The 21,780-nt window shown below is 42.9% G+C and overlaps 1 protein-coding gene across 2 annotated transcripts in view; it reads left to right on the forward strand.

The window, feature by feature from the left end:
* The window catches only part of Tnn (tenascin N), a 69,547-nt gene that overhangs the window by 40,963 nt on the left and 6,804 nt on the right, over positions 1-21,780 (forward strand). For both annotated transcript variants that reach the window (XM_040738776.1, XM_040738778.1), the window contains 7 exons: positions 627-890; positions 4,574-4,837; positions 8,327-8,457; positions 9,927-10,059; positions 10,444-10,595; positions 16,478-16,574; positions 17,420-17,587. In XM_040738776.1, the coding sequence (XP_040594710.1) occupies positions 627-890; positions 4,574-4,837; positions 8,327-8,457; positions 9,927-10,059; positions 10,444-10,595; positions 16,478-16,574; positions 17,420-17,587 (1,209 nt within the window). The remainder of the gene's footprint in view (positions 1-626; positions 891-4,573; positions 4,838-8,326; positions 8,458-9,926; positions 10,060-10,443; positions 10,596-16,477; positions 16,575-17,419; positions 17,588-21,780) is intronic.

The following is a 21,780-nucleotide window of genomic DNA, read 5'->3' on the forward strand; positions in this document are numbered from 1 at the left end:
AGAGATGCTGTTTTTGGTTTCTTTGTGAAGGATACCAGAAAACGGAAAAAAGATTACTTTAAGATTCTAGATTTTTTTTTTACATCTGCTGTCACAAGTAAAGGTTTGCTTTTTAATGTCTAGGCCATATTTTAATTATAAAACAAATTTGTAATTGTAAATGATAAGTCCCTTGAGAGGTCTTAATTTTATTCCAATGAACATAAACGTGTTTATTCCTTTTTGTTTGCAAAACTGTCTTCAACCCGAGTCTCTGTATATTGCTTGTAACATGCCTTGATTATAGAACAAAGACTTGATTTGTTACTAAATGAATAAGAAATTAGTTTTGTCAAACTTCTAGTAGAAGTCATACCCTAGATTGGTTGGGTTTCTACTTGAATGGGGAAGAATTCTTGGGACGATATGTGCATGCAGGAAGCAGAAATGAAAGATAAAGAACAAACAGACAGCAAATGAACAAACCCCTACCAAAACGGGAGTGTATGAGATGGAAAACCACGGAAAATGAAAGTAACATGGCTAACAATTTCGGCACCCTGGGCCTGTTAATGGTTCATATTGATTTGTCATGTTGCCATCTTGCTGACCCATGAGCACATACTGACTAAGACTTTTCCATGTAGACATTGACAGCCCCAAAAACCTGGTGACCAATCAGGTGACAGAAAATACAGCCACCATCTCCTGGGACCCGGTGCAGGCTGATATTGACAGGTACATGGTGCGCTACACCTCTGCCGATGGAGAGACCAGGGAGATCCCAGTGAGGAAGGAGAAGAGCAGTACAGTCCTTACAGGCCTGAGACCGGGTGTGGAGTACACTGTTCATGTATGGGCTCAGAAGGGAGCCCGGGAGAGCAAGAAGGCCAAAACCAAGGCCCCCACAGGTAATGAATGTCAACCTGCAGTGGAAGATCAAACATTCTTTTCCTTTTCTTACATGGATGTGAAGAGGCGGTAAGACTTGAGCAAGCTGGGTTAATATACAGAGGTTCATCTACTGCTGCTGGATGATGGCACTGGTGTTTTGGGGTCTGTGACCTCAGAGACTGGATTTTTTTTTTTTTTGCTTTTTCCAGACAGGGTTTCTCTGTCTTGTTTTGGAGGCTGTCCTGGAATTCGCTCTGTAGACCAGGCTGGTGTTGAACTCACAGAGATCTGCCTGCCTCTGCCTCCTGAGTGTTGGGATTAAGGGCCCAGTTACTGGATTGTTTTAGGAGGGTACCTTAATCCATTTCCTCTGACATACGAAATGCCTGTCAGAGACAAGGCAAAATTGTAAAAGACAAAGGTTTTTGGGTTTATAGTTGTAGAGTCTGGAAAGTCCCAAAACAAGAGTCTTGTGGCCTTTTGTCCTGTATAATAAAACACATAGACAAATGAACAGATGTAAGACAAAGAGAATGCAAGAAGGTCTTGAACTTAAGCCTAGACCTGAGCTGACTTGCCTGCTCCCATGGAATGACATTAGTGCTTTTGTGAGAGCAGATCTAATCATAACCTGACCATCTTTCAAAAGTTCTGTTTAAAAAAAACTAAATTAAAAGCAAAACCCCACAAAACTTCCATTCACTTTTAAAGAAAAAAAAGTGTTGTAACAGACTCACTGCTGAGAGGTCCCACTATTGCCTTGAAGCTTTTTCCATAGCATCTGTCCTTAACTGTTAATGAGTCCCAGCTACTGAAAATTATTGGACTAAAGAACTGTTTTGAGATAAACTTTCCATTAGAGCTGACCTAGTAGAAACTGTGTGGTATAAAGTTACAAACATCACCTTGGGAAATGGGGGGATCTGTGTCCAGTATGTAGTTAACTTTTCATTGCCATCTTTTAAGTGCCGGGCCTAGGGATAGAGTGATGAGGGAAAAAAGTATGCTCTCTGCTCTCCTAACATCCAGTGAGAGAGGCAGACAATAAAAAGGAAACTTTATAATTTTAAACTATGATAAGCCCTATGAAAATGGTGTAGTCCTAGAGAACAGTGGGTTGGAAGGCACAGTGCTTAGATGGTGTGAGTGAGTAGTCATAGGATATGCATTGTCAGACACACCAAACAAATGGCTAAGCAAGAATGCAGTTTATATAGAATAGTAGAGTGTAAGTGCTTAGGGCTGACATGGTAGCTTGCTCTGTGTAGGACACCAAGGCTCCTTGGCTGTTGTATGTCAGTCACCTTAGGGACTTGTATTAATTTACTTGGTAGACATACATCTGTATTCCAGTCAGGGGGAAGGAGCCTTGGAAAGGGCAGGACATAACTTGAATATTGCACACATCAGTTTTCAGAATTCTTTCTCAGATCCAAGACATAGTGCCAGGCCTCATTGCTAGGCAGTCTGGGGGATGAGGTCCTCAGATAGATGGCCCGTGCTTAGCGTTAACTCTTCTATACTGTCCTGTTAAACTGTCCTCTAAAACTAAAAACAGCCTAATATAATTAGTTAAATATAAGTAAAATAATTATTTGTTCAGTCAGACTAAACATATTTCAAATCATCAGTAGCCGCCAGACTAATGGCTATGTGTTGGGCAATATTGAGGGGAAGCTGGCCAATTCTAGCTTAAGTAAGAGCATATGTTAGGAGTCTGACCTGCAATAAGAGTATTAAGCAATGGAAAGAGTTGGGTATCATTGGATCAAAAAGTGAAGAAGCAATTTTCCTGAGATGAGGTGGTAAGGAGCAGAGTTATGGGGTTTCACAGGAGCACGTGGTGTCTGAAGGAGGAGCTGCACCATATCTACAGATTAGAGACACAACACAGTATTCACTTAAGAATATTTTTTCAGGGCACGGTGAGAATAAGTTGAAGAAATGACTAAGGAGGAAATGGAAAGATCAGTAAAGAAGTTACTATTAAAGTCTTGGTGAGACAGTGATGGTTTGGACAAGGATGATGACAATAGGAAGAGAGAAAAGGGGTGGACTGGCAACATATTTTGGAAATATAAGCAATAGCGCTTCTTGACTGATAAGACATGGGATACAGAAAAAATAAAGAAACAAGTATAACTGTCTGGTTTGAACAACATGGAAGATGTCTATTTTTTTTATAGAAGATACAATGTCTTGAGAAAGGAGGACAAGAGATATTTGTCTCTTCAGGGAGGCAATCAAGACTTAAATATTTAAATTTGAGATACAGTGAGATTCTTTTGCTAGGTGAATGGTTTGCTTTTGATTAGTTCCACAGATACATACTTGGTGTATGAGATGAACCGGGCATTGTAGTTGCTATGCAATAGTACATACAAAACAGGGGCTTACAATTGATTTCCTGTTCCACAAGGATAGCCAGTAAATATTTCAAGCCACAGACATGGTGGGATCATGGTAGTAAGAAATGGGGAGGGAGGGGAGAAGAGAGGAAGGGAAGGAGAAAGGGTGAGAGAGAGGGCGAGAGAGAATGAGAGACATAAAATCCAATACTTACATGTTACAATATATGAAGATTGCAAGCAAAGAGCGGAAGAAGAGATACAGATGAACTTAAAAGAACATTGCAAAAGTGTGAAATTATGGAAGCCAAGAGCAGAGTGTTCCAGGAATGGAATGGATCTGTTCTGTAAAATGCTACTTAAAGACTGAGTAAACCCAGGATGTCGTGTTCATTAGAGTTGTCCATACAGAATTTCTTATGACCTATACTAGCAAATTTGATACAGGACCATGCTGGAGTTGTGGCTTGAATGAGAGGTGAGTGTGATGATGAGATATACAAACCCTTCTCTGGTTTATTGGTAGAGAGGTGTAGGGAAATGGCATGAAATGTGGAGAGAGAGGAGATCCTAGAGCTTGAATTCCAGAGACTGATGGTGGAGAAGAAAACATTGGTCTTCAATAGATAGAGAGAGGAAAAGAAGAAAGCCCTGGAGAAGGTGGGGGACTTCAGAATTCAGAGCAGAGAGGTCTTGGTTTGAAAACAAGAATGGGGACGAGAGTCTTCATTTCTCTTCTTTTATAAGTCACGGGGGCTGGAGGATAGTTGAAGCATAGTAGGTACAATGGGGGAAGAGTCTATAGCAAGTTGTCCCAACAGTGGTTTCAGTGGCTTACCTAGTTCAGATTTTCATTGTGGTGTTGATGAATACTGGAAGGACAGAATGTTTCCAGACTGATAAATCTAGAGAAGATCTGGTTCCTCTTGTTGTAATATCTAGTGCCTTGTCTCCCTGGAAAATGGAAACTTGGAAATTGGGGACTCTTACAGCTCTCTCTCTCTCTCTCTCTCTCTCTCTCTCTCTATATATATATATATATATATATATATATGTCTCTGTCTCTGTCTCTCTCTCAATCATTTATTTTTTGAAATAGGGCCTCACCATGTAACCCTGGCTGTGCTTGAATCTGTGCTCTTCTTGCCTCTGAGCTGTTGGGATTGCAGAAGTGGGCGTCATATCTGCTTTACTCCTGTATTCATGAGAATTACACAACTATTAATGATAAGATTCTACCAGTAATAATTATAATGTTATTGGCTCTCTTGAATGGAGGAAAACTTGTTGAGGGGGTGGTGAGATGCCTTTCCATGGTTCTAAAGTCAGCCCTTTCTAAATCTTAAAAAAAGAAATCGACAGCCCCAAGAATCTAGTGACCAACCGGGTGACAGAGAATACAGCCACAATCTCCTGGGACCCAGTGCGAGCCACCATTGACAGGTACATGGTACACTACACCTCTGCGGATGGAGAGACCAAGGAGATTCCAGTGTCAAAGGATCAAAGTAGCACTGTCCTGACAGGCCTGAAGCCAGGCATGGAATATACCATCCATGTGTGGGCCCAGAAGGGGGCCCGGGAGAGCAAGAAGGCTGACACTAAGGCCCTAACAGGTACTGTGACACTTGGCTCTTGCCAAAAGTGAGTCTTCCTCTATAAACAGGCTGAGAAGGGAAGGGGGGAATGATTGCTTTATCTAAGATGTTTTCCAAAGTGGTTCCCCATTGACCTTGTTTGGGTGTTTATGTGTTCCCATGGTCATGTGTATGTATACATGTGTGCAGGTGCATGGAGGTCAGAGGTTGACATGGGTGTCAGTTGCTCTTTACATTATCTTTTGAGATGGTCTCTTTTTGATTTGTCTAGGCTGTCTGGTCAGTAAAGTTCAAGGGATCTGCCTGGCTCCACCACCTCTGCCCTGAGATTGCAGACATGTGCTATAGTCCCTGGCTTTTTCTATAGGAAGCAGGGATTTGAACTTAGATGTTCATGTGTGCGTGTGAAGTATATTACCCACTGAGTCTTTTCTTCAGCCTCATAGTTATCTCAGACAGGATGGAGGGCACATAGTGCAATGGTTGTATAAGTTATTCTCCCTCAGGCCTATCTGCTGAGCCTAGATGCCAGGACCTCTGTCCCTGCTTTGTACTAGAAATGGGGTTGGGTCTCAGTTCCTGCTGGGAGAAGAAAAATGCACGAAGTTCTGGTTTCAATCTTCTAAGAGATGGGGTGGAGATGGGGGTGGTGGTGGAACATGCTCTTCCATGTCACCATATGTGGATGATCAAGGGTGCCTGGGTTGCAAGTGAGTGTGTAATGGGGCCTCTGGTCATAGATGAACATTGTGGAACTGGCCTCTGTGGGACCCAAAGTCTATGACCCCTTCAGGCATTCTGAACAAGGTCCATTTATCTCCCCTATGGTCAATAGAATTACCATACATTTCTTGTTGGTTTTTATTGGTTAAAATTGGCTAGCATAAAACCCTCCACATTAACATATGAGAATGAAAATGTCACATTAGAAAATATGTGTAAAACAAAACCCAAATCACCCTTTTCCCTATCATCCCAGACCCCCTAGGATCCTGTGCGGCTCTCCAAAAGCAATGGGTAGCTATTGTCTTCGTCTTCGTCTCCCCCATTGCTGTCTTCATCCCTCCTACTCATCCCCTCTGCCCCCTTTATCTTCTCTGTGCTTTCCTTTCCCCAATTTAAAACAGTTAAATTACATTTCTCCCTTTCCCTCCTCCCCTTTCTTTCCCTCCTCTTTCTCCCCCATCATTGTCTTCCTCCCTTCCCCTCCTCTCTCTTTCTGTGTATGTATGTGTGGGCATTATCCTTCACAGCACACACGTAGAGGTCAGAGAACAACTTGCAGGAGTTAGTTCTCTCTTTCCTTTATGTAGGTTCTGGGATGAACCCCGGTTGCCAGGCTTGGCGGCAAGCACCTGCTGGCAGAGCCATTTTGCCAGCCCCACTTTCCCCAGTTTTAAAGACAATAATGAAATGTTTATCTTCCCACTTCAAAGAAATGTGGAAGTAACCAAGTCAGACATTTCAAGTCCACAGCCAGGGGACAGTTATTAATCAAAGAGGAGGAGGCAGAAGCTACCTTAAAATATTTAAATAGTTGTGCCCCACTTTGATTCTGAAGGAAATTCAGTCTCTCGATGTGATGGATAAAGTATGATCCATGCCAGATGCTATGCTTTGGAAAATCAAACCAAGCTGATATTACAGAGACTCAGAATTTGTCAAAACAACCTAATTCAAAACAACAGCTGTCTGATTTCTATTAAAATACTGCAATTCAGTTCTCAGCTGAAATGCTACTGGGGAGAAAATAGCCTGGAGATGGCTTTTTGGGAAGTTCTAAATTAAAATTGCCTTTTATGATTTTTTCAAAATGGAAATTTCCATTCATATCTTGTTTGCTTAAAAAATATGAACACTCTATCCAGTTTTGGTGAGAATTCGTATTTTCGCTGAGCTTTTGTTTTCCTGGTCTTCATATACATGTTCACATACCTATCCATGCCCTTTGGTACATGCTCACACACCTGAGTATGCCCTCTGGTACATGCTCACATACTCATGCATGCCCTCAGGTACATACTCACATACCTGTGCATGCCCTCAGGTACATACTCACATGCCAGTGTATGCCCTCTGATACATAAATATCCATGCATGACTATGTTACATGCTCACATACTCATGCATACCCTCTGGCACATGCTCACATACCTGTGCATACCCTCTGGTACATGCTCACATACTCATGCATACCCTCTGGTACATGCTCACATACCTGTGCATACCCTCTGGTACATGCTCACATACCTGTGCATACCTTCTGGTACATGCTCACATACTCATGCATACCCTCTGGCACATGCTCACATACCTGTGCATACCCTCTGGTACATGCTCACATACTCATGCATACCCTCTGGCACATGCTCACATACCTGTGCATATCCTCTGGTACATACTCACATACCTGTGCATACCCTCTGGTACATACTCACATACCTGTGCATACCCTCTGGTACATACTCACATACCTGTGCATACCCTCTGGTACATACTCACATACCTGTGCATACCCTCTGGTACATGCTCACATACTCATGCATACCCTCTGGTACATACTCACATACCTGTGCATACCCTCTGGTACATACTCACATACCTGTGCATACCCTCTGGTACATACTCACATACCTGTGCATATCCTCTGGTACATACTCACATGCCTGTGCATATCCTCTGGTACATGCTCACATACCTGTGCATGCCCTCTGGTATTTGAGTGGGCAAGTCCATACAAGAAAAAGAAAATCTCTGCTTTGTCTGTACCCTCACTAGCTAACATCCCTCCCACCTCTCTTTCTGAGACAGAGTCTCACTCTATAGTCCAGGAAGGCCTCTGGCCTCAAACTCTCTGAAATCCTCCTGCCTCAGCCTCTTGAGTACTGGGACAACAAGTGACTACACCCAGTTTCTTTCTGTTTTAGCATACAAACATTATCTCTTATTTCTGTACTGGGTATGTATTGAAGGCTCACACTTAGATGGGTTAAGAAATAGAATTTTGTATTTATACTAACTTAATATTATTCTAAGTCCCCTTACACATTATGGTTCCTAATCTCTGCATGTAAGTTTTGGGGATTTCTCAGTGCTGGACCTTAGAGGAACGTCATCTTTTCATTGCCTCTGCAGACAGTGTTCTAGGTTCCGTGTGCTGGGCACTTTCTAACCTGCGGCTCTCATCCTTCCAAGTCACACAGGAAGCTCCGCTACCACTGAGAACCCATGTGCCAAATTACACTGGTCATATTACCACTACTGGGGAAACAAGGCCCAGTGTCCCTCCCTCTAGAGACTACTCAAAGTCATATTCCTGAATCCTCTTGACTCCCACAGATCTGTAGTTTTAGAAACAAAGTCTAGAAAGGCTCTGAGCAAGAACAGGACTACCAACTGCTTAAAGGCAGGGAGAGAAATGGGAAACACATAGAAGGAAAATAAAAGCAGATCACTTAAAATTATGCATGCTTTATGAACAACTATTACCTGACTTCTCATTTACAGAAATTGACCCTCCCAAAAATCTTCGTCCATTTGGGGTAACACATTCTGGTGGGGTACTGACCTGGATGCCCCCCTCTGCTGAAATTGATGGCTACATTTTGACCTACCAGTTCCCAAATGGCACAGTGAAGGTAGGAGGAGTTCTTGTATTTCTCTTGGTGACTTCTCTTCACAGCCTCCCTGTAGAAAAGTTGGCTTGACTTGTTGATCCCTCATTGCTAAGTGATGTTACTTGTGAGTACTATGTTTTCATTGTGAGGACTAACCTCTGTGCCTGCTCCTAGCTGGTTACTACACATTTGCTGGCTATGCATAGACCCCATTTTATCATACACTTATTCAGCGTTTTTCTTTTGCAGTTCTAGGGTCTCAAACTCAGGGTGTGCATACTGGCATGCTCTGTATCACTGAGCTCTCCTGTCAGCCCTGATATTGCTGCTATTTCCTCCTCCTCCTGCTCCATCTCCTCCTCCTGCTCCATCTCCTCCTCCTGCTCCTCTTCCTGCACTTCCCCCTTTTCCTCTTATGCCTCCTCCTCCTGCCCTCTTGCTCTTTTTCCTTCTCCCCCTGCCCCTCCTCCCCTTCTATAAATTTTTGGGTCTGCTTAATACATTTCAGTTCCAGGAGAATTGATACCTTTTCTATCTATTTTGTTTATTTTTGCATCTAAAGCATTTAGGATAGGGCTTAGCATGCAGTTGGTGTGAATGTTTTGTTTTATTTCATTTTTGGTGATGGTGAGGATTGAACTCAGGGCCTTGTATGTGTTAGGCAAGTGCTCTGCCCCTGAACTATGTCCCTAGCTGTTTTTAATATTTTGTTTTGAGATGAGGTCTCACTAAATTGCCATGTCTGATTTTAAACTTGAACTCTTCCTGCTTCAATCTTGAAAGCAGCTAAGATCAAAGGTGTGTGTCACCATTCCTGGCCACCAGTAAATAGTCACTGAATAAATAGATGACCATTATTTCAAGGCCTCGCCTTCCTCAGGAATAGCTGAAGTCCAGCAAAGTTTCCAAATTTAGCCAATAGAAAATTGTCATTATCTCTCTTTGGCAGCAAATAAACAAACAGATAAATAAGAAATAAGAGGGAAAACAAAAGACACTGATTTATTCATTATTACAATGGATGCATCTAACTGTTCTGCTTGGAGCATTAGTCCAACATTTATTATAGAGTGAGGAAGACATATTCAGAAGGTTTTCTTGAAATACAACTACTTCTATCTCACAGATACGATGGCCAGTTTTTTCTTCTCTTTTAAAGCATGTTCTTAGTCCAGCATTGTCAGCCTGCTGCTGATAGCACTGGCTATAATCAGTGTCTCAACAAGTATCTGAAGGCACAAATCCCTAGGCAACCTGGATGTTTTTCTGGTGGTGGCCATGCATGGCCTTGGCTCTCAGCTAGCCTTTCTAGTAGGGCTGACTCTCCATGGCATGGTCCTGCATGGAAGTGACTGAGACTCACTGGGATTCTGGGCTGCCACTGAACACTTGGAGAGCTTCTGATGTCATGTTAGTAAATGCTGTTGATGCTCAGGGTTCTGGGAAGAAAAACTGAATCATCCACTGTCTGTTACCTCCTTTGTTTGTAGGAAGTACAGCTCCAAAGAGGCCAGCATAGGTTTGAATTGCAAGACCTGGAACAGGGTGTCACCTACCCTATTTCCTTGGTTGCCTTTAAGGGTGATCGCCGGAGCCGAAGTGTATCCACCACCCTTTCTACAGGTAATGTGGAATCCAGCCTTTTAAATAACAGTAGATAGAGGCAGACATTGGAGAGGCCTGGGAGGAGCATGGAGTTATGGAGAATAAAAGTGGGGTTATGGATTCCAGACAAATCTACCCCATAGTGAAGGAACTACAGAGGGTAAAACTGAATATTATACCTGGGAGAGTTAGTGACACAAAGCTAATTTAAAGAATTTTCAGAATTGATGGGAACAGAGGGGGTAAGAAAACTAATATGTGAGCCAAGAATTGGAAGAAGCAAAATAGTGTAGGATGCAATGAAATAATTTCTGAACAAAGTAAATTGCTTTGTAACAGAGAAAGCTCTGTTGTCTTCTCTTCCTTCCCTTCTAACGACATTGTCCTTCTGTTTGGTCTCAGTGGACGCCCGTTTTCCACATCCCTCAGACTGCAGTCAGGTTCAGCAAAATGCCAATGCTGCCAGTGGCCTCTACACAATCTACCTAAATGGCGATGCCAGTCGGCCCATGCAGGTGTACTGTGACATGGACACAGATGGAGGCGGCTGGATTGTGAGTCCTAATGGTACCCAGAGGAGCTCTGTTGAATACCTTATTTCTTAACCTTGGGAGATGGTCACAGTTACCCCATGGAGGTTCTCTTTCTTCCATCCCCATGGGGGAAGGAGCTTTAATGGCTTGCAATTGTTTGGAAAGAGATCTTATCCCATTGTAAGGAGAGAATTTAGGGCTCAACACTGGTCACAGAAACAGGCTTGGCTAAACCAAAGCTAATGAATATGAGTTTATCAACATCTAATAATGCCTGGTATATGTATTATCCCTATATTCTACCCTCTTCAAAGCTCTTTAGAAAAACTAGAGCTTCAGCTGGGCGGTGGTGGCACATGACTTTAATCCTAGCGCTCAGGAGGCAGAGGCAGGCGGATCTCTGTGAGTTCGAGGCCAGCCTGGTCTACAAAGCTACACAGAGAAACCCTGTCTCGAAAAACCAAACAAAAACACAACAAAAAACCCCTAGAGCTTCACATTATGCTTTAGTGTCAGAGGATTATTATTCTTGTCTCACAAAGAGGGAAGCTGAGGCTTACAGAGAAAGACCTTTGGTTGAGGCGGACACACATGTCAGTGACATTGCTGGACCCACATTCCAGGAGTCACATCTGCTAGATCCTTGGTCTTTCTGATGGCTCATCTTACATCAACCAAGATGTAAATTCATGGCCTCTTTGATGGATCAGTCCTCTGAATGGGGACCCAGTCTGGGGACTAGACTTTGGCTCTGTAGCACAGAAATACCACTCTGGGACTTTGAATTGAAAGATGGAGACCAGAGAGCTGGTCTGTGTCAAGCTGTCCCCTTCTATCGGGAGGTCTTATGCTCTTGGGCCATTGTCTGCTTACACTATTCCACTACTATCATTGCTTGCTGATTCTGTTCTCTGATGAACCTTTGAAGATTGCAGGTGGATCGTTTTTCTCCCTCACTTGGCTTCTCCCTGAGTCTGAACTGATTGAGGCTCTTATTTTCTCAAATGATGGGCAGCCTTTACCCGCTGTGCATTGCCACACATTGTGGGAAAGAGAAAGCCTGGTGTCATAGTGCCCAATTATGTTCATTTACACGTTTTCTCAGGGCTCTTGAGCAGCCACAGGTGAAATGATATCATCTGGTGAGCAGTGATGAAGAAAACTTAATATCTGCACAGTGGCAAAGAATAGTTGAAAGTCTCTTTCATACAACAATTGGTTGGATGGCAGAAACGCTCGATTTATAAAATAACACAACAGATTGTAACATGGGTGGTCTCCCACCTGAGAAGACACATAGGGCTGTGTCTGCTGCTTTTCATCAGCACCATTGTAACTCTAAGCATCAGTCTGCTCCAGCCTACAGCCCAATTTCCTGCCATTGTGACTGTAATTGACCATTGGCAGGATGTCTGCACTGTTTAGTGTGGCCTTTTTGGAAGCTAAACTTATATTGGGGAGGAATCATTTCTCTAAGGCAGCTGAGAGATATAGATAGATAGATAGATAGATAGATAGATAGATTGTGATTTGTCTCTCTGATTGCACAACCCATGATGTACAAATATTTAGTGAGTACCTGTTATGTGTCAGATGCTGTTTTATAGACTAATGAACAAGTCAGGTGGAAGCCTGGCTTCAAGGACCTTATCTTCTGTGTACCTGTGCAAATGAGCCTGACTCAAAAACAATCCGTTATACGACCACTGAATTCACTCAGCCCATTTCTGTGTTTTATTTGGTTCAAGGGTCTTCTGCCCCTGAAAGATGACCCAGGCTTCTTTTGAGCTTTTGATGTCCTTTTATGGAAGTCATTCTCTGTTCCAGGCAGCAGGAACCTAATTCGATGAACAGGCAGAAGCACTTTGCCCCAAGGCAACCCAGGCTGCCAGGAGGAGGCTGGAAAGAACATCAGGGAACACTTAAAAGTCTCCAATCTTTCCATCTTGGAAGTCTAGGGCTGCATCAGAGGCTCTTTCCACAGGCATTTAAATGCAATCTTGACTTTCTTTCCTGATTTAATTATTCAAGACAGTGAGTAACACATCCAGCACAATGACAATGCTAGATTGTAGAACCCTGTTAAGATATTTTCCCACCTCTTAAGACTTACTTCCTTTTACTATTCTTACATAGTTCATTACAGAACATTTTAATCCATGAATAGTTTGAAAGCCACAATCAAAGTCTTCTGATCAAGATGCATAAATTATCTGTGTGGTCAGTACATTTAAATATGACATAATAAAATGCAAACTAATAATCACTGAGATATAATAACAACTTAATGTTATCTGTTTGTGCCAGATTGCTGTTTCATGATTTGTCTCCATTTAAGCTCTTAGGTGATAGGGCTAGTTATACCATGATCTGACAGTTTAGAGAAATGAAGCTTGGGCTGTGGTTGTGGCTCAGTTGGTTAAGTACCTGCCTAGCATGCATGAAGCCTGGGACCACAGAAAACTGGATGTGCTGGTCCATGACTGTTATGCTAGCACATGGGAGGCAGAGGCAAAGTGAGTGGGATTAGAAGTTTAAGATCATCTTTGGCTACATGTGAGTTTGAAACCAACCTGGGCTACATCAAGACCTTGTATTTGGGGAAAAGTGAAACCAGCTAACTCCAACAATACGTCTAGTAAATGTGGAGATGTGAGAATCGGCTTCCCTGGACATACTGGGCCATTATTTAAAACAAAATCAAAAACCCAAACCCAAAACAGGGTCATTTGCCAGGGTCCAACCTGTATTAGTCCTACACTGCAGGGGCTATCTATTCCGGACTGATGTCTTTGGAGCTGTGATCGGAACCAACCGAACAGCCCTGGATCCAACCCTGAATGGGGGAGTGTGGATGAGGGAAAGCCTAGCTATCCATCGACACTGAGGATGAGACAGAGACATCTGGTCATCTTAGGAGGGCTCTCATTCAATACTGGAGACCAGTTTATTCCAGCATCATCTTAAATAACTTTCCAAAAGTGGGGGTACTGTCAGAAGACATCTATTATCATGTATAGAGCTGATATCAAATACGTCCTTTAATCCTAGAGTTACTCCTAGAACACACATACCCAAGCCCTCAGACACTCCTGTCTCACCAGCCTTCAGGCACTCCACTAGTCCTCAGGATGGGTGTGGAGTTCACCCGGGGACTAGGCCTTTTGTTACACAAATTAGGAGCCATTCCCCACCATTACCAGGCCATCTGGAGGTAACTGAGCTCCTGGAATTTTGTGGTCAAGCTGAGGCAGATTTCTGAAATATTACATTAGGGCCTGTCAGTCATTGATTGGAAATAGAGGCATTGTTAATGAATCTGTCCTCAGAAGGGCAGGCTCAGAATCAATCCCAGCCTTGGAGTGGGAATGCTGGTGACACAATGGACAGGCATACAGGGAAGTGGCAGTACCACAGCCAGCCTGGGAATCAGTTGTCTGTGATACGAGAAGAATCTGAGAGCGGGTTGACACAGACCAGGAAACGAGTCTTCCAATGCTTCCTAATGCTGCCTGGGAAATAGATGTAGGAAGGCTAGATTTTCAAATGATCTGAGTACAAGGTGGGACTGTGTGCAGTCCTTGTTTGCGTCACCAAATGGCTGTGTGAATATCACTAATTTTCTGAGCTTCCCCATCTGTGAAATGGCATCACTACTCTTCCCTCAGAGCCAACACTCAATAGATGTCCCGTCAATGATTGTTATAAAAGTAAGTGAATGAAGAATGAAGGAAGTCCCCCCCCCAAAAAAAAGGAATGGAGAAACTTTAATGAATGGGCAGCTGAGAAAAGCAGACTAAGAACAACTGTGTTAATTAACAGCGTTAATACTGTGTGTAATGGCTTGCTGTAATTCTTGCTAAATTCTGCTCATTAGCTCATTCCATTCATAGGACATTTTTTGTAGGACATGTACCAACTCATATAGTTTTCCCAGAAATGGTGTGGTAGGCTTTTCTTTCCCACTTGAATCTCTGCTTTTCAGTGAGCTGGCTGAGATCAGAAACCAAAGTGACTGACTCACTATCCCCTTGCCAGGAAGTGTCTGTGGCTAACTTGGATGGAGCCTGGAACATTCCCTTCCCATGGGTGTCTTTGTTCAGCACCTCCTAGGCCACAAAGATGTACTGGTGCTTCAGAGAGAGTTAATGTGAGGGCACATGTGGAGGTTCATGTGAGCACACATGTGGGGGTTCATGTGAGCACACATGTGGAGTTAATGTGAGCACACATGTGGAGTTAATGTGAGCACACATGTGGGGGTTCATGTGAGCACACATGTGGAGTTAATGTGAGCACGCATGTGGAGTTAATGTGAGCACACATGTGGGGGTCAATGTGAGCACACATGTGGAGTTAATGTGAGCACGCATGTAGAGTTAATGTGAGCACACATGTGGGGGTCAATGTGAGTGCACTTGTGGGGGTTCATGTGAGCACACATGTGGGGTTCATATGAGCATAAATGTGGGGGTTCATGTGAGCACACATGTGGAGTTTATGTTAGCACACATGTGGGGGTCAATGTGAGCACACATGTGGAGTTAATGTTAGTGCACATGTGGGACTTCAGCAGGGTCAGGATTCTCACCTTTCTCACTCACTCACTCACTCACTCATTCACTCACTCACTCACTCATTCACTCACTCACTCACTCTCTCACTCATTCACTCACTCACTCTCTCTCACTCACTCTCTCTCACTCACTCACTCACTCTCTCACTCACTCATTCTCACTCACTCACTCACTCTCTCTCACTCACTCACTCCTCCTAGAGAAAAATGTAAAGATCACACAACCATTAGGCTTACTTGTCCAGATTTAGGATCACAGATAGTATTTTGTGTTGGGACTTCTTCATTTAGATGAGTACAAGGGAAAATATGTAGAGATACAGCTCTAGTCTCTGGTAAGTGGTTTCTAATCATTACTGAGTGGGCTAGGATGGCTTTTAGCTTGGCTCTCAAGTTCAAGTGGAATAATATGCATTACCATTTTCAATACTGTGTGCAGGTGTGTTTGGGTTTAGGGACTTTTCAACTTTATTTCATACCAAGGAGTATGATTTACTCCAAGGGGAACTGACCTTCCTTTTCCAAATAGAGATCTTTTTTGTAAAGAAAGCAACACATTCGTCTGAAATAGAACCCAGTTTTCTTTCTGTGTTCCTACTTGCTTCTTCTCTCCTTAATGAGGAGCATGAGTTCTGACTTTCTTCCTAGATGGCAGTATTTCCCTCCTTCATTTCCCCCTGAGTCTCAGTGGATCTCAATATACATTAGGACACAATGGTTCTGCTGCAGTGACAAACCACTCTCTCATTCTCATGCTCTGTTCATGAGCTGTTTTGCTTATGTGTGCGATGCTTTCTGTAGGTTTGGCAGTCATCACTCAGAATGGTGACTCAGCAGTTCAGGCGACTTCTATTTTGTGGCTAGGACGTTTAAATATGTGGCTTCTACCATGGTACATGACAGTGGAAAATAGCATCCTTCAACTGAATCAAATGCTTAAAGGTTATATGTTAGAGACAGCAAAGGCCTGGAGTGTTCTGTCCTGCACAACCAACTACTAGTAATATGTTACTGATTCTCCAAAGGTTTTCTGTGCTCAATAATTTAAATTTCTTGAGGGTAGGACTATTCCCTGTTTGGTACTACACATTTTCATACCTGGAATGCATATTTCACCTAAAATTCTTATGTAATAAACAATATAGTCAATATACTGGGCTATAAAAAAAGTTTCTAAACCATGGAGATGTACCACTTCAGGAAATCAGTGTATGTGCAGGTTCATAGTTTCCTCTTGCCTTGCAGAACCACCTGGAAAACACAACTACCATTTCCCAGCCCTTTGGTTATGTCTGTTCAATAGCAGAGCATTCATTTGCTTTCACAGGTCTTCCAGAGGCGCAACACTGGGCAGCTGGACTTCTTCAAGCGTTGGAGGAGTTATGTAGAAGGTTTTGGGGACCCCATGAAGGAGTTCTGGCTTGGTATGATCTCTGAGAAATAGGAAGGTGGGGTCATGAGAAGATAACATCCCTCTTGATGATCTGCTCAGGCTGTTTAAGGAAGCTACCCATTTCCAAGGAGAGGTCCAAGGGATAGGGGCATTGTGTGGTGTGGCCATGTCAATGGGAAGGCTCTTGCACACTAGGGACAGGTGAGGAGATAGGATATCTGGAAGTAGCTTTTACCCTGTAGCTAAGCTCTGCAGAGTATTTCCAGAGCCTGCATTTCATATAACCACAGTAGAAAGACAGTTGATTGATTTGGATCATGGGCTCTCGTTGAGACGATGTGCTAGCTGGTCTCTAGTTCTGCTAGTGCAGTCAGATATTATGGGCATTGGTTTTGCCCATTTTCCCTCTGCTCTCTTTTGGAGCAGATGTTTACAGAGAGTTAAATAGCCAATAAAGCATCTACTGGGAAATACAGAATTAAAAAGATTGAATCTGAGTACTCAATATCTAATAGAGTAGATGATTCTTGTGGTTTGCTTTGAGTTCTGAGGATGGGTAACTGATCTGTTCTAGTTGTAAGATGTGTGGACAGAAAGAAGGTCTGTTTCTGCTTTAGAGAGGTGGATCCAGGCAGCAGATGGCCCCAATACATCCTTCCTACACGATGGCATCCCATGAAGTCACTGGCATTGCCATGTCAAAGAAATAATGGAATGGGAATATTAGCACCCCAGGAGAAAGTGTTGGGGAAGCGCTTTGTTAACAGAGAAGATAAATACTAAGATGACCTTTAGTTCTGAATGTCTCAGATGCAGATAGTGAGAGCTCACACACATGGGTTGATTGGTCATTCAAATTCCATTCAATGTTTTTAGGACTTGATAAACTACACAATCTCACCACTGGCACTCCTACTCGATATGAGGTGAGGGCAGATTTACAGACTGTCAATGAATCGGCCTATGCTGTATATGATTTCTTCCAAGTGGCGTCCAGCAAAGAGCGGTACAAGCTGTCCGTCGGGAAGTACAGAGGCACAGCAGGTAAGAGGCCTTTCCCTCTCCAGGAGTCTTTTGCTCCTGTCATCTGAGGATTGGTTTGCCATGTGCCATGGATGTGGGTTGTGGGGGTTGGTTGTCCTCACTGACAATGGAGGTCATGCTCTCTGAAGGCATTTGAGGGTAAAGGAAGTCAAAACATTCTTTAACCATAAAACCAGAAAGTTTGTATATTCCATTCCCCAGACCCTTCTTTTATGCTCCTCTGGTTTAGGCTGCAGTACATTAGCCTTTTTGAGCAATTTAATTTGTTTCAGTATGCCTTTCAGTGAACTTCTACACACAGCGTGACTGTTAGGTTTGCCTGTATAACAGTGTGTGTGTATGTGTGTGTGTGTGTGTGTTATTTCAACATTTTGTGTTATTTTGCTGTAAATTAAAACAGAAAAATGAAAGTGCTGAGTCAAGCAGTAAGAACTTTAGGTCTCATTAGTTTACATAACAGGGACAACCTAAAAATGAATAGTTTAGCCAAAAGCATGGATTCTTTCAGCCTCTGTTAGCTGCTTCTTGGATTCGGGCCAATGGGTGGCATATTCAATTCTATAGGGAAAGGAACACAATTAGGCAGCATAACTGAAATGCTGGGATTATATTGACAAATATTTTAAGAGCTGGTGTGGTTGTGGTTGTTGCTTTACTACCCATATTTTAGTCTTTTAAGCAAAGTCTGTCCTCTGCCTTTGCCTGATTCCGACTTTGGTGTAACCACATAGGAATGTGTTACTGGCCAGATTGGCTGACTGCATAGAACATAGTCTCTCCTCTCTAAAGCACATGGAAAGAGGAGAATAAAAGCATAAAGTCACTTTTGCAGACCAAGTGGTATGGAAAATAACGAGCTCAGGAGTGGAGATGGTGGGTTCATCAAGGACAAGCTTCCTGTAGGTCAGGGGAGTGGCGTTGGCTCTGACAGAGGGCTAAACCCAGAAGGAGGAAAGAAAGGGTGTCACCACATCTGAGAGAGCCCAGGGGAACAGAGGACTAAGCCAAGGCAAGGGGTTTGCTGTGTACTCCAGAAGACTTGTAGGGCATCTCAAGACTGTGTCCTCAAGGATTTCTGAGGACTGGGGCCATGAACCGAAGTGGTCAACTACAAATGGAAAATTTCTTTGAGTGCTGTAATTTCATTTCTTAAAGCAATAATATAAATTTTGCTCTTGTATCTTAGTATATAGAATCAAGCCAGGTACAGAGTTGATGAGTTTAAAAAAATGAAATTTCTAGTAGGATTTCTCTATATGATCTCATGAGTGTGTAATATATTATAGGAATAGACCCTGAGTCTGGTGACACGATAGTGTGGCAGCAAGTAGGTACTTATCACCGTGGAGTTTGCACTTGGTCAAGTTTGAATTGTCCAAGGATTCTAAGTGAGGATTGAATGGGAGTGTGCAAAGAATTGCTCCTTGGTGAAGTAATTCCATAGAAAGTCACTCTAGCTACAAAGGCCCACTGTGTTTTGGACTCGCCCCTTGCTTCCTCAGGCCATCTGCTTTTCTCTGGGCTAGAGATAGGCTGCACTGTGTGCACTCTAAGTGAAACACAAAACATGGAGTCAGGCCTGGAAGGCAGGCTTTGGGAGAGTGAGTTGAAGGAGTCAACATATTCTGAACTAATTGGCTGTCCCCTGGGTGCATTATTTGCATTTTAACTCTGACTCCGGGATAATGTCTGTCTTAAAGCTGCTCAGGCCAACAAGGCCAGTCAGCAAGGATTTTTTCTTTTAATTCAAGGAGGAAAAGGCAGCTCAGATACAACTAGGAAACACACACGGACATTTGTTCATGTAATTTTCAGGCTAGTTACAGAATGATTTAAATAATCATAATTATTATTTTTTAAAGATAGGCTCTTATTCTGTATCCCAAGCTAGCATACAATTTGTAATTTTTCTATCTTTGCCTCTTGAGTACTGGGATTAATGCATATACTGTCATACAGGGTGATCATAATAATTTAACACTAAAATAATATAAATTAACTGTCTTTGAGGACTGAGCCCAATGTATAACTCTTACCTCATCTCTAAATAAGATCAGATTGAATTCCTGATGGCTTTTCCCAGCCTTTCCCACCATTTGGAATAATAGAGGACGTGCAGGCCAGTTTTCAGTTGCCCGTGTGGGCCTCCTCCTGCTCTGGTCAGTCTCCTGTAGTCTGTCTGGCTATCTTCACACCAGCTAGACTTAGCCTTTCCTACTCAGGTTAGAGTCTTTTACACACCCCATTCCTGAGATCTCCTGGTCAAGTTTTAAAGTACGGTGCTTCTCTTTGGCTCCCTGCCTTCCCATCTCTCTCAAACCTGGCACCCTTCCTGGCCTCTTGGTTGGGACTTCATTCAGATCCATCTTTTCAGTTTGTCCTTTTCCTTTCCTTCCCTTTCCTTTCTTGGACCATTAACTTTGCCTTTTCTGAGCCTAGTTAACATAATCCAGCAAATGAGCTGATGCTAATGTGTAGGGGAGTCAACATATTCTTAAATTAATGCAATTCTCCTCCCAGGTATCCTATTTGCATTTTAACTGTGACTAGGGGATAATTCCCATTCTAAGGTTGTTCTGGCCAACAGGGCCAGTCAGTGGAGGATGCCTTTTTAAATAGGAAGCCTTGGGAGACTCTCAAATCACATAGCATTTAGGCAGCCTTCTTGTCTTCCTGTCTGTGCCATCACTTCTACTGTTCTGTTCTGTATTACGATGGTGGGTTCAGTGTATTTGAGCCTTCCTTGTATATGCTCCTTGGCTCAAATGAGGGTTTTAAGATCTAGGAAGCTTCTGGCTACTCATGCCCTAAATGATGAGGTACAGTGTAGAGGACAGGCGTTCAAGTGGAAGGTGAAGGTCTTGCTATCTCTGTGTGTGTGACCTATCCCTGTGTCTAACCTGGTAAGTGCTATAATTACAGCAGAGATGCACAGTCTTGCTGGAGAGGTGAGGCTTCAAGCTTGTCCCCACCTCAGACTGTCCAGCTGGGCTTCTGACTTCCACTAAAGCTATGTCTTATAGACTTATTATTATTATTATTATTGCAAAGGAAACTTCAGCATGGCCACAGAATGCTTAGTTTCTGATTCTGAGTTTTAGAGGCTTTCTTATGAGTTCTACCATTGAGATCCTGTTAATGTATGCAGAGATGACAATGTAAACAATAGACTCTGCCTCAGAGTCTCTATTGGGCTAGCCAATTACTTACAACTTATTTCATGTCCCTCTTGTATGGGGCTCACTCATGCTGGGGTGCTCAAAAGATGGGCCCATGATGGGGAATATTCTTCTGTGTATATGTTTATCTTATTGGTTGATGAATAAAACACTGTTTGTTGGCCAATAGGGCAGCAAGATAGGTGGGACTAGGATATGAGGAGGATTCTGGGAAGTGTAGGCAAAGAGGAGTCATCATGTGATCCCAGGAAGTGATGTAGCTGGGCAGAAACTGCCACTAAGCTAACCACAGAGGCCTGGAGGTCTGTACAGACAGGTAGGAAGTGGCACAGCTGGGCAGAATCAGAATATAAGCAGGAACAAACAGGAAATCGCTCTTTCTCTTCTCTGAGGAGATGCTGAACAGTGCAGATGTAAGATGCCAGAGGAGTAAGAGGTCCCTGGACCTTTCTCCCATAAGAGAAGACCACATGGAAATACTTGGATTTATAGAAGATGGGTGAATAATTAAGTCAGAGTTAGCCAATAAGAAACCATAGCTAATGGCCAACAGTTTCATAAGCAATATAAGTCACATGTGTTCATTTGGGGCAGTGGGTGCAGGCTGGTGGGAAGAGCTCACGTTACAGGCCTACCTCCTTGGGATACTTGGGGAGTGACTAGGGATCTCTAATAGCACAGAGTGGTCCAAGAATGACAATGTCCATACAGATTTGTTTTAACCCAAAGCCAGTGATATATATATATATATATATATATATATATATATATTTTTTTTTTTTTTGGTTTGTTTGAGACAAGGTTTCTCTGTGGCTTTGGAGGCTGTCCTGGAACTCACTTTGTAGACCAGGCTGGCCTCGAACTCACAGAGATCCGCCTGCCTCTGCCTCCCGAGTGCTGGGATTAAAGGCGTGTGCCACCAACGCCCGGCTGTTTTCTATATTTTTTTAAATGGATTTTTAAAGGCTGGCATTTGAGAAAGAAAAATAAGTAATGGGTTCATGGAGAAAAGGA

Source organism: Mesocricetus auratus, unplaced genomic scaffold (assembly GCF_017639785.1).
Source record: "Mesocricetus auratus isolate SY011 unplaced genomic scaffold, BCM_Maur_2.0 Super-Scaffold_100676, whole genome shotgun sequence".
Lineage (NCBI taxonomy): Eukaryota > Metazoa > Chordata > Mammalia > Rodentia > Cricetidae > Mesocricetus > Mesocricetus auratus.